This window comes from Thermobia domestica, chromosome 5, assembly GCF_964235325.1.
Source record: "Thermobia domestica chromosome 5, izTheDome1.hap1.1, whole genome shotgun sequence".
Lineage (NCBI taxonomy): Eukaryota > Metazoa > Arthropoda > Insecta > Zygentoma > Lepismatidae > Thermobia > Thermobia domestica.
In genome coordinates, this window is record NC_137458.1 from 32,441,273 (window position 1) to 32,455,737 (window position 14,465).

At 38.3% G+C, this 14,465-nt stretch overlaps 1 protein-coding gene across 1 annotated transcript in view; it reads right to left on the reverse strand.

The window, feature by feature from the left end:
- Positions 1 to 14,465, reverse strand: part of LOC145684623 (uncharacterized) — a 108,296-nt gene that overhangs the window by 66,478 nt on the left and 27,353 nt on the right. The window contains exon 2 of the mRNA XM_081757014.1: positions 5,528 to 5,727. Coding sequence (XP_081613140.1) covers positions 5,528 to 5,727 — 200 coding nt within the window. The remainder of the gene's footprint in view (positions 1 to 5,527; positions 5,728 to 14,465) is intronic.

A 14,465-nucleotide genomic window follows, 5' to 3' on the forward strand; every position in this document is an offset into this window, starting at 1 on the left:
TTATTGTTGTTATTATTTCTACTTTCAGTCTGAGCATAGCTTAAAAATTCAGTTTGACAGCTACTGTCAACATGTTCTGAATTACGATTGATAATTTTAGCTTGCTTAGCGAATACTTTCTTTGTCGGAGGAATAACTTTGTGCATAGAAGTATCCTCAATCCCAGATAATAACGCTACTTTACTCATTAATTCATCAACACTATTATATTGCTGAACGGACAGCAAACACATATCCCTAGGCGGTAAAAATCCAAAATGAATTCCACAAGTTCCGAAGTACTCGGGGTTTCACATATATTGTAGTAACTTTCAACTACAAACCAAACGTAGTCTAACAATGAAGCAAACTTTGTCTTATCATAGCGCAAAGATTGCAAAGACTTCTTCTGTGCACGCTCTATCTGAGGCGAACAATACTGATTCTTAAAAAGACGCACAAAGTCTTGATAAGTTTTGATTTCAGGAGCTACTGAGCTATACCAAGCAAACGCGGCTCGCACCATACAATGTTCTACGACCCGTAGTTTGTCTCCATCAGTAAGTGAATACATACTTAAACATTTCTCAAGATCCCTCAAAAACTTCCTTGGGGCTCCAGGTTTGATATCCCCAGAATACGAAGGAAAAGATTGTAAATCTTTCTGCTTAATCGCAAAAGGCAATGAACTTGGTGTTATACCACTGAAGGTGGCAACACTGTTTCGCGGTACTTGACTATTCGGTACAATAGTAGTGCGAAAAACACTAGGATCATAACTAGGCTTTAAATAGCTAGTATTAAACACCGGTGGGCTATTCCCAACATGAGAAGTGATCCCTCTCGACATTGACCATGTGACAGTGTCAGTAGTACGAGTACTATTGCTTACATTACTGCAATAAACAGAAGAATTAACATTTGGAAAAATATTTAAAGCACTGGCAACCACTTTAGTATCAATAGGACTAGCTGGAATCTCATATCTAATATCAGGTTCTGATTGCACAAACACACGTTTACTTAAATGACTAGTAACAAACACATTGCGTTCAGCAGACGAACTAACAATAGTATTAACAGGCAAATTATCCCTTAACTCAGAAAACGACACAGGAGGGTCAGCACTAATACAAGGACGTTTACAAGGAACACCTTCCTTACTCAGGCTCCCACACTCAACTGACGTAAATTTCGGTTTCTGCAATTTATCTACTTTGTTAGTTAGGGTTAACACTTCAGCAAAAAGTTTAGATTGACTAGTATTACACCCCTCTAATTCAATTTTTACTTCATCATTTTCATTTTCAAGTTTTTTTATTCTATCAAAAACAACCTTTAATGCTTTATGATGAGATTCAGCCTCATTTTCTATAGAATCAACACGAGATTCCACAGACTCAATCTGTGACTTATTACTATCAACTTCTACTTTAATATTGTCTAACTGCACTTGCAAATCCCTTTGATTGACAGTTAGAGAACTGCAAAGATTTTCTACACTACCTATTCTTTAATCAATCTTTTGCATAGTAGTGGAAAGGCTATGTACATTTTCAACAATGCATTCCTGAATTCTAGCATTGTTAGCTTCGTTACTCTCTTTAACTTTCTGCTCAACGCTTTCTATTTTCCTATTAAAATTAGCATTACTTTCCTCTATTTTACTGTTACTTTCTTCTATCTTGCTCAATACAAGAGCGAACATTTCAGCAAGTTCACTCACGTGCTCTGTCCCTTTTTCGCTTCCTTGCGGGGACTTAGGCGAAGAAAAATGTTTGGGAGGTGATTCATTCTCACGCTCCGACACTTCAGGAGAAGTATGTGTGTCACATTTAGGACAAACCCAAACAAAAGAATCTGAGCTAAAAGCTTCGAAAACACTAGAAGTATCTTTTAACTTAACACAAACAAAATGTGACCATTTGTGACACCTGTCACAAGATATAGCACGTTTCTTATCAGAATAAATTTGTTCCACGGCAGCAAGAGGCTCGCTACAACAAACGCAAATAATATCATCTCCATTAGGAGGAAGATTCCTCGACTCAGCCGACATCCTACTCACTTACTTGTAACTCTAATAAACATAAACATATGTGAGCTCCATCCAGTATATCTCATCAACACCAACGCGACAGTCCGTATCACTCATTTCTTCCCGCATAACACGACAACAACCAAATAGTGTAACATTTTGATAATAAAATAATCCTGGCTGGGTCGCCAACTTGAAACGTCATAGTTTTACGTTACTTTAGAATTCTGGCTGGTATCGCCAGCTTGAGATGAAACATCCTAGGCTACGGGGAGCCAGCTTGAAAAAAAACTATTTATCTTAAGATGTATCCGTAGCCGACGTTAAGGGAAAGGGAAAGGAAAGAAAAAAATTGGGTCGCCGATATTATTCCTTTCTTACGCTGTAATTATAGACCAGTAAGCACAACGCTATTTAACGCCAGACTCTTGCACACTAATGGCATCGTCGATAATGAGGAAGAAGAGGAAAGAAAAAAAATCATTCAGGACAACACCACATATCTTGCAACTCTGTTTATTTAACTCTCCTGTAATAACGTATAATATTGAAACTCTCATTAGCATCAATGAACATGGACAGCTAGACTCAGTTGGAGGAAGAAAAAGAAAAAAATCGTATGTATTCAGTCTCAAAAGATTCCAAAACTTCTAGCGCCAACACAACTTAAAATATGAGTAACAACAATATTTGAACAGTATCCTTAATAACAATAGAAGAGTTGTTTACATTTTCAGCTAAATATTAGAACATAATACTCAGTAGGTTACTTCACAGAGAGGAATTACCAATTTCATTACTGTTTACAAACATCTCACAGCAGAGGGAGTAAGCGTGTGGCTGCGTCGACTAACCTTCCTCTCTAAACGCATAACGTTTCCACTACTTCTACAACCAGCCGGTAAGAGGGCATTCCCTCGACATAACTTGTCATTAACAGCGGCGATAATAATAACATATTGCAGAAACATTATAGGAAGTACAAGACCAACCAATAATTAGACTCTACCCCTGACATTGTCACATCCAATGTGAGTGTTATTGTATGCCCACCATCTTCGACGTGCCTTACTAAACTAGTAAGCAACATTATAGCTGAAATATTGCATGACATGGAGACAACTCGGAGATTTCATAAAGTTTGTTGTGTGGCGACTTAATACTCATATTGTAAGATATATGTATATATTAGACAATACGGAATGCCCGCTACTGGACAGACATGAGCTAGCCATTGCTAATCAATCTTTACTTTATCAAACAGATACTCGAGGAAAACAGACAATACGGAGCGCCCGCTACTGGACGAACATGAGTTAGATGGTGACGAGCGATACGTTATACATTTACACAACTAGAAAAAAATGATTTCGTTCAAAGCAAGAGAGAAATGGTGTTGATATCAGACTACCCCGCCGGCGTATGATTCGACTTACTGGATAGAGACTCACTTTCGTTTACTCGGACATGTTACTGACAAGACTCACTTTGGACAATATTATAGACATTGTAAAATTGACGCAGATAATATGTAAATACACTGAAGAACCAAGAATTAATAAATGTATGTTATTGTTTGCTTATAAACGATCTGTAACAATAGAATGAACACACGAAGGTAATAATATGACGTTTAAATGTTGTGATCAGAAGCGACTTGGACGAATTTATAAACGGTGGACAAATTTCTTTCACAACTTCCAGGACGACATCACTTTCTTCACAGGACGGAATAAAGAATAGTAAACATAGTTAATTGGAAACAGTGACCAAAACTCACCCAACCTTATTCCCACTCCACGAGTAGGAACACTGCAGAAACATTGTGGGACAATGTCCTAGGGTGGCGACCAGTCCCGATGACTTCTCCAACATCTCACCATATAGCAGTCATGACCATAACTTCGGCACAGGTTGACCAAGAGGTGACATCTCCTTACTTAATGCCAAGTTAGCACATTTCACCACTACTTTCACCAGGTAGACAGAAGTTCGCTGCAAAGCTGCTGCAACACTTGTGTTCGTAACAGCGACCGCAGTCCAGGAACGTTTAAATCCCACAGAAGCAGGCGTGGCCAATAACAAATAACATAGGACGGAGTCCCTTATTAAGGAATCTGATGACACAGAATCACTACGTCAAAGGACGAGGCTATACACGATTGAATGTGGTCCTAGAGACAAAGCTTGAAAAGACTACTAAACTTCAACTCTCATCACAGCAGTGATTAACGAGTGTTACACCAATCCCAGTAATATGTCAGACACACACACGCTGAGCGGGTTTAGATGAATTCCTTATGATTCACTACATGTTCACTCCTCCAGCATACTGTTCGACTACAGCAATGCTTGAAAAGGGCGTTGATAATAAAAAGGACGATCGCTTACTGCACAATTCGCAGTAAATTTATGTCCAAAGACATAAACAAATTATGCCTCCCTCTAAATTTCCACCATGTTTTGTTACAAGAAGCTAAGATAAAAGGGGGGCACGCTTCGCAGCCCGCTCGCTCCTGATTGGTCGCTCCATACTGCGCATCAGAGCGTAGTATTGAAACGACAACTTTAATAATAAAATATATATGACTAGGTGGAAATAAAATTTATATAAATAAACGTTTATATACTTACGTTTATAATTAATCTCTCTGTTTAAACGAAACGCGAAATTTCAAATTATTTCAAACAGTCAGAGCTATCCTCAAAAGCCGCTCAACGCAAACCATAGACATACAAAGGAAAGTAGCATACTGCGGCTACACACACTAATCCAATTGTCGACCATCTTGAATCCTTCATGAGAGTCGAGAATTGAGAAAATATAGAAGGAAATAACATTAACTAAGAGCTGAATAAACATTTCCACAAATAATCTCTTTGAGAAAAATGTAACGCTCAAAGAGGAACGTTACATAGTCCATACGGCGGAGTAAACGGAGAATCTTCTCCCGCGATTGGAATATTCGATCATCCATCATATTCGAACTATTTACCACCTTGCGATTTCGACCTCATATCAAAACTGAATGAACTAGTGTGTTCTACAAGTGCAACACACTTTAGGCAGTGAACACATTGCCACAGCAGTGATCCGTGAAATGAGGAGATACACTCAAAGTGAGGCTACAGGTATTTGGCGCCTTTTACATTATTGGCAGTGTATGGTGGATTCTTTCGCAGACTACTTGGTAAATATCACCAATATGTGATTCTTGCTTTTATGCGTAATTATAATTGTACTTGCGTTGGTGTGCAATGGTGTACTCGTAAGTAAAATACCTATCAAAGGAACCATTTGTTGCACTTACTTTCTCTCGTGTAATATCCTAGTAGGGGTTATGTATGTTCATTCAACTCCGTGCATGTAACCTTTACACGTGTACTAACTTTCCATCTGCATATTTTAATATTTCTACCTTTGTTTCCATTCTCGTACAAAAACGAAAAGAAAAAAAATTCTCACCTATGTATTTCGTAGTAATTTGCAATAAAAAATAGAGTACTTACTGCTGCATGGGCGGTATTCAAAGGATTTGCATTGCATTTCTTTATAAGATGCATTATTTCCAAATCGATTTCTGTCTGTTTACCTCTGGTTGTTGTATAGCAATTTTCTCCACATGTCGTTTTGGTATTTCCTGGTTTTGGTGTTGGCGTTCCTGGTTTTGGTGTTGGCGTTGGTGATTGTTCTGTTTCTGGTGATTGTCCTGAAGCATAGAAATAACAACTAAGCACAGCATTACGATAATAATAATAATAATAATTAAGGGCCCGATTTGTATGTGAGAACAGCCCAAAACATGGTTTATTATTTCAATTAAAAGCCTGAAGTGTAAATTACAAAATTTATTTTACATACAAATTTATTTATTTATTTATTTATGAGAAAATTATGTAAATAAATTGTTTGGACATTTTTGTAATAAATACATATTTTTAACAATTTTCCGTTATTTTATTCTAAATTTCACAAGGATTTTTTCTTTCTCTCGAAAGAAATTAACATCAAGAAAAGAATAGGCTGCATAAATGTGTCATCGTATTTACAACCACCTCCCATCTGCAAAAACAGCGTCGTTGTAAACTCTACACAGTCGATGCTTCATCCATTGAAATTGTTCAAAATGGTAAGTTGAGTTGATTTTGAGTTTAACGTCCCTTGCACTAGAGAGGCTGCATGAGATGGGACCTACTGATTAACGTGGAATCGAACCATGGCTAGAAATATGACTTGGCTTTCATATCTGGCAATTTCGATTTTTTGACTCACATTATAAAGAAACCAGAAATTATGGGATATTTATTGAGTACTTCGATTAAAGAAACCCAGTGCGATCAAAGAATGCTGAATGTTCTTTCTGCATCGAAAGCTGAAGTGGTAAGCAAAAATGTTAAGGATTTGTTTGAGAGTAACTTTGGCTATAAAACCCTATGTAAAATAGATATCTGAAGTATTGGAAGGCCAAAACACAAGTGAAGTTGATGCTGTGAATATTCGTGACATGCTCCTGTGACGTAAAATGTCTTATTTCTCAATATAAGGCATTATTCCATGAAAATAGGCATAGCTTTACGATGGACAATTTGGAAAAGACATTAGTTATTCATTGCAAGCTCTTGGAATTTCGACATTTGATGAATAGGAGCTATAGGTGAGTACCAGTATTTATTTCTCTTCTTATATTTTCACACACTTTTCCTTATTATTTTTTGTTAAATACAAGGGGCATATTGAAAGTCGTGATCAACATTTTTTTCACAATCGTAATATTTATTTGTAAGTGAAACCAAATATATCATGTCAATCTACATACCTTTCATTCACTTTTCCACAAGTCTTCGTTTTCTGCACACAGTTTTCCAATCGTTCTGCAAGTTTGAAAATATCATTGCGATAGAATTCCGTTCCAGCTGCCCATAGACACTGGCGCATTGTTTGCCGAATATTCTGAGCGATAGCCTCCCATCTGTTCCTTCACAAAACCGGAAAGATGATAGTCGGAGGGTGCCATGTCGGGGCTGCAAGGAAAATGTGGAAGTGTTTTCCACCGAAATCTCCTATTCTGCTCCATAGTGGCACGTCTAGTATGCGAACGCGCCTTATCCTGTTGAAGGATTATCTACTTACCAGAACGTTTATTACGCAAGGCACGATGGAGCTTCAGAACTGCCTGGATGTAGCGGCAGAATTTATGGTTTCTCCAGGCTCAAGAAAGTCAGCCAGAATGCAGCCCTATGCATCCCAGAAGACGCTCCCCATAGCTTTCTCTAACGATTGCACTGTCTTCGCTTTCTTCTTGGGTCGCAAATTCAAGTGGTGTCATTCCATACTCTGTCATTTTATTTCAGGTTCATAATGATGGAACCAGCTTTCATCTCCAGTCACAATACTCGTCAAAAAGTCATCATTTTCGTGTCAAAATCTCTGAAGAAGGGTTTGGGTAATGGTTAGTCTCCGACGTTTGTGGTCCTCGCTTAATCAACTTGGGACCCAACAGGGACAAACCTTCCGATAACCTAAGCTGTGAATCATTTCTTGCATCAGACTATGTCCAACACCAAGTTTTGCAGCGATTTTATTCACAGTGATACGTCTATCTCCCCTAATCAGCTCATTAACCTTACCTTGTTGCTTTCCTTGGAGACAGTTCGATGGCGCTTGCTGTGAGGCTAATCTTCGATACTCGTGTTTCGATCCTTAAAATGATTCACCCACCTGCTAATACTGCTGTCACCCATGCACACATTTCCATAGGTATGCTGCAGTTTGCGGTGAATTTCAGAAGCAGATTTAACAAGGAATTCAATCATACCACGCTGTCGAAACGAAAAATTGCTGCCTTCCATTTTGGAAATCCTGCCTATGATCATGTGCTACACTGAGAAGAATCCGTTCTCCCTACAGCGGCATATTGTAAAAATATACGGAATCCTCTTACTTACTACAGAAATCAGTACGGATCATAGGTTATCGGTATGTTACATAAGCACTGCTCTTAAATCTTATATCACGCCGTTGCAGGATGTCTGATATCTAACAATGTTCCTTACATTACATACATCAGGGCGCATCCCCAGGTCGCCATTGGCGACTAGAAATTTAGAGCTGGGGATCTGTGTTCAGTAGAAATGGTTTCTGTCTAACAACACAGGGCTGTGCAATATCTATTTCACACGAAAATAATTGTCTCTAACTGAGATACAATATGGAATGGACATGGAAAGTGAAATCTTCACGATGTTGTAATTCACCTCTCCTTAGTGGATGATTTGCTGACAATTTCCATCAATGGCCCTTCACTTAAGGACTTTGATCCGAAAACTGCAGTCTACAACTGATACTTGGATGCAAAGAGAGCATTACACAAACGTGAAGTCTTAAAGTAAGATATTTTTAACATGTAAAGAATTGTCCAATTCAAAATTGACTATTCTGAATCTACTTGTCTGATTTTAAAATGTTATTCCCTGATGTAATCTCTTCCTTCGTCAAACCCAAAGCCGGGGAGGGGGACAAACCCTCATAAGTTGCACGTGAGAGACACTGGCGACCATCTTTTTTTTTGATCGGCGAGTGCGTCTGACTTTGAAATTTTGCGCCCTGACATAAATATATGTATGCTACCTTCGTCAGCTATAGTTATGTACGTTCATTGTGAGCGTGTAGCCCCCCTCACTCCCATTCCATTTTAATTTTTCCAGTTCTTCTTGGCTGAATTGGAATAAGGCTTCATGTACTGTACGTCGACGCAAACTGTGTTTTAGTTTTATCTTTTTCTATGAGTTGGCAGTCCTGTGAGTGGTGACTTGTGCTTCATGTTCACCGAACAAAAGGGATGTGATGTGGTCGTGACTTTCTAAAGAAATAGTACGATTGAATCTAAAGCAATCGAAGAACATTTTTACTATTTTCAATATTTTAATCATCTTATTATAATAGAAAATACGTCTAAAGCCGTTCAATGTATATATTCCTTGTAAAGAATGCTTCTTATGTAGATTTTACTTACTGACGCTTAGTCTGAAAAGGCGCGAAGGTGTGCTTGGTGATGATGGCTGTATAAACTGTCCTGCATATGTGGCGTCCATCAAAAAATCCAAGATTTCCTTTACCATCGTTGAATATATTGTGAATTTAATCATGGGAAGACCAAGTAAAACCTACATAAGTGTTTAAACGTAAAAGTTTCACAAAATCTGTGTGTGTGTGTTAAAACAGCGCCTAATATGCAATACAATGAAAATCCACGATGTATAAGTAAGGAATCCATGCAGGTAAAAGGTTGATTATATTCACAGTCGAAAAGCAATAACTACAACGGAGCCTAAATCATGACCATTCGACGGACAACAAGAATCAATAAGAAATCTCATTGCTGAGAATAACTACATGATCCCCCCCCCCAAATCCATCAATTTACAGTGCAGTAAAGCGTGATGCGAATAAATAGCGTGTGTTGAATGTTAGTGCATCGTGTAATGTAAATTCTAGCCGGCATCTACAGTGCGTCATTTTCCTTAAAGAAAGAAAAAATCAATTATATGTAATTATTTCTTCATATAAATTCCAAATTAGTATAAATATGGGCTCACAGAGTGTTAGTACATGTTGAATAAATTTCTTAATAAAATGTTGTAATGTTGTACACGTAAGTACTATACATAACCTGTGTTAATTGAATAAAAGTTACATATTATATATATTTTGTGTGCAGTTACCTTTACAGTATTTACTGCACAAATCACTACTGAAATGGTGGATATTATGTTTGACTATTTGTGTCTATTCTGTTGATGTCAGCAGGCGTGACGAGGACGGTGGGCACTCACAGTCGCAACCTCAATTGAAAGTTATATTGGTTCGAGATCCAACTTGGAGGTTTGCGCACTCTTCATTTTAGTATTGTCGGTTGTGCAGCGAATGTCCTTTTCCCACCAACTACTAGAATCCACCATAGGTAAGGTGTACCGAACAAGAGTTGTACCCAGTAGGGTTATAAGAATTACTTATCCCGAATGGGAACAGGTAAGGACCAAATGAAATTTGAACCATTTGTATTATAAAAATGTCTTCAAAATAAGGACAGTCAAGGATCGAACCCGTATACTGTCATAAAAACGACTTTACCGAACAGGAATACAAACCCTACCGGTCATATCATTTGTATGTGAGATCCTCAACGTCTTCGCCTATCATACGGAAAGTACGAACAGATGGAACACTTATACAGGAAATATTATAAAACACCGTTTTCAGTTATACGTTTGCGGTACATTAAGTTCAAAAACTACAGGATTTACAAATGTAACTTACGATTTCACGTAGACCACATGTAAATTTTATGTGAGTGTAGCAACAAACAGCATCAACGTTTGGAAAGAAGGAAAGAAAGGTCTTTAGATTCAGATGACATACTTGGTTTCACTTACAACTAAAGATTACTGTTGTGAAAACACGTTGCTCACGACTTTCAGTATGCCCCTCGTATTTTTTAAATTTTTAACACGTAGAAATTAGGGTCTTAATAATAATAATAATAATAATAATAATAATAATAATAATAATAATAATAATAATAATAATAATGTATATCCATTAAATGCCACCTATATCGTCACCAAATACAACTGAACTACTTTCATAATTTTCTTTTATAAAATACACACGTGAGTACTTCTTTGCAATCTACAGGGTTTTCATAAAGTCTGGACGGATTTAATTTGCTTATAATTTTCATAAAAATGCTCATAATGAAATCAAATAATGTGCAAACGGTAGCGGAAGGATTAAATTTTTAGTTGGCAACACTGTTAGATAAGCGGGAACTCTGAACACGTTGAGAGAGCGAGAGGGAGGGCAAGGGTCAGTTTCTTACCAAATTCCATCCATTGTTGTTTTCATTGTTGTTTCAATGTTGACTGTTAAAAGTAAGTTGTAAGCTGTATTGGTGTGTGTGTCTTTTAAAGAAATAAATAAATGAAAAACTCCTCTGAGAAGACTATTTTTTCTACCGTATCAAAGATGACGTCGGTGAAAGAGAAAGCGCAATGTGTTCTGTGATACTCAGTGCTAAAATCACCAATTCTGGTGTGTTGAAAGCTCACCAAAGAGTTCAAAAAGCCGGCACCGAATGAGAGTGCAACCCGAAAGTGGCATGCTAAGTTCTTGGAGACAGGAAGCGTCCTGGACCGTCCTCGAAGTGGGAGGCCGCCAACATCGCCTGCAACAGTGAGCAGGGTAAGGGAAAGCATCATCAACAGCCCACAGAAGTCGATTCCTAGACGGTCCATGGAACTCGGAATTCCACAGACAACCGTGTTTAAGATAGCCAAGAAGACGATCAAGGCCAAAGGTTACAAAATCAAGATAGTCCAGGATCTGCATCATGAAGATTTGGACATCCGGTTCAACTTCTGTGACGCCATGCTCAAGCAGTTGGAACATGGCGACGTTCTCCTTTCAGCCATCATGTTCTCAGATGAGGCAACCTTCCATGTCTTCGGGAAGGTTAACCGACATAACTGTCGCGTTTGGGGCACGGAAAATCCAAAGGAATTTTAGACACATGAGAGAGATAGCCCTAAAGTGAACGTTTGGTGCGCTGTGTCCTATGATCATCTGATTGGACCGTTCTTTTTTGAAGAGGAGACCGTGAATGGAGATTCATACCTGGATATGTTGCAGAAATACCTCATTCCGGAACTGGAGGCACGTGGAATCCAGAACGACATCGTGTTCCAACAGGACGGGGCACCCCCTCACTATGCAATCAAGGTGAGACAGTTCCTTGACGAGAAATTCCCTAACCGATGGATTGGCCGCGGTGGCCCGACCGCTTGGCCGCCAAGATCACCCGACCTTACCCCTGCGACTTCTGGCTTTGGGGTCATGTGAAAACGGAAGTTTATGCAAAGAAGTCAAGTGGTTTGGAGAACTTAAAGGACAAAATCAGGGCGTCTGTGGCTGGCATTTCGGATCAGACACGGCGGAACGCTGTGAGTGCATTCCAGCGCCGCCTACGCGAATGTGTGGACGTAAATGGCACCCAGTTGGAGGTGTGGCGGTGAATGAATTGAGCTGGTGCAGATTACAGGTAAAAATTTAATCCTTCCGCTACCGTTTGCACTTTATTTGAGTTCAATATGAGCATTTTTATGTACATTATAAGCAAATAAATCCGTCCATACTTTATGAAAACTGTTTCGCCACAACAACACTGTCGTAACTCAGAACAGGCTTTAAATTATTATCAATTTTTATTGTGAAATACGTTTTAGTAGCATATATTTAAACAAGTATTGTCATATAATGATATCAGGGGTATAGAAGCAAAACCTGCTAAATCCAATTTTCAATTTTGCCAGGAAACGAAGAAAAAATGACGCACACATGTTTCAGAATTGCTTAACTTTTTTGTGATAGATTTCACTCATCTGCATTAAGTAGTGACCACTAAACAGAAACTGTTCAACAATTCTGAAATATAAGGGAATCACTTTTTCTTTGTTTCCTAACCACGGCTCGCAAGATTTAAAAAATTCCTTCACTTTAGATTGAAAACATTATACTTGGAGAAGACGATCATCTCTTACAGTTTGTTGTAACTCTTACAATAACAGTTATACACTTGTCAGGAGACTTTTGAGACACCCTATATATATATATATATATATATATATATATATATATATATATATATATATATATATATATACAGGGTGGCCATTCTAACCAATCCACAGAAAGATCTGAAAAATTATAAAACATAGAAGAAATTTTTGAAGTACACGTTATATATTGCTAAGAGGGAAAACCAATTCCGCCAAAAGTATCTCACCCTAGCCCCCGTAATTGGGGGTAACGGGGGTAACTTTGAATGTCAAATGTTAACATGGGTCGAGTAATACCTCGTTTAAAAGGTCTTGGAAAACTAAGTAACGCTGTACCAAAAGATCTTTCATATGGAGCACCAGTTTCAAGATGGAAGCCATGATATGGTTCGGAAACTCCAGTACCCGTAGTATGAACACCATGGAATGTAAATAAATGTAACAAAATTGAAATACGTAAATATCATAGGACATATCGAATGATGTGATCCCTGTGATCCCAGTGGCCTCCCTGAAGGGATCTTGGGGGCTAATTTCAAAATTTCAAATAGTAACATGAGTCGAGTGGTACCTCGTTTGATAAATCTTGCAAAATCAAACATCTTGCAGGAGAAAACGATTGAGGTGAAATAGCAGTGTTCTCAAAAGGCCGCCGAAACATAGTATCCGTGTCAGAGAAAAGGTTTAGTACCCGTAGTATGAAAGCGATTGGAGATAAATCAACAGAAGAAAACCTGGAGTAGGTAACTGACGTAAGACACATCGAAAGATATTGTCGGGGTGACTCCAAGGGCCAACTGAAGAGTATCCGGGCCAACTTGAAAATTTCAAATAGCAACTTGAAGCGAGTAGCATCACGTTACATAGACAAATGAATATTAAATAGCTTCCGTAAGAACATTTTCGACATGAGACACCGTTTTCAAAATGATCGCCAAGACATGGTGACTGTGTCTAAGAAAACGTCTAGTGCCCATAGTATGAATACGGTTAGAGATAAATGAAAATAACGAAAATTAAATAGGAAAACCACGGAGGCGTTCCATGGCTCGAGAATGATACAACAGAGATAAAAATGTTAGAGTAAAATTGCCATAATGTATATAGAGAAATCCAATTCCTGCAAAATAATCTCTCGCTGAGCTTTATATGTGAGTGGGGTGGAAAGTAACTGTGAAAGTTCAAATGAGAACTCTACTTTAATTCGCAAATTAAGGCTATGCTACAAATAGGTATGATGTGGTTGAAACATTTGTTTGTGAGGATGACGCTGTAGTGACTAAAAAAGCTGAAATTTTATTTGAATGGTAACGCATATCTGTATGGCTGAGTATGATTTGATGCGAAAACAGAAGGAACGTTATACGAAAGAAGTTGTCGAATAATGCAGTTGCTGGAACTTATAAACGTGTGAGTTTGCTAATCTCTGTCGCCACAGAAACTTTTATGCAATGCGTGCTGGTTATTCGGAAAGCATTTCGGGGATAAACGTACATACCGTTTCGTCCCTCAAGCTCACAATATGACATGAGTGTTAATAGTTAATCAAAATGTAAATGTGGCCATCAGCATTAACTCAATGCACCAATTCTCTATCCATGAAGTCTACCTTCCAAACAGCATTGGGTAGGTCAAGCGTATGCCCGAACCAGGGTCCGATCGGACATTGAAATTTTGAAGTTAGCCCACAAGACCCCTTCAGGAAGGCCACTGGGATCACAGGGATCACATCATTCGATATGCCCGATGATATTTACGTATTTCAATTTTTTTCCATTTATTTACCTTCCATGGTTTTCATACTACAGGTACTGGGGTTTCCGAACCATATCAT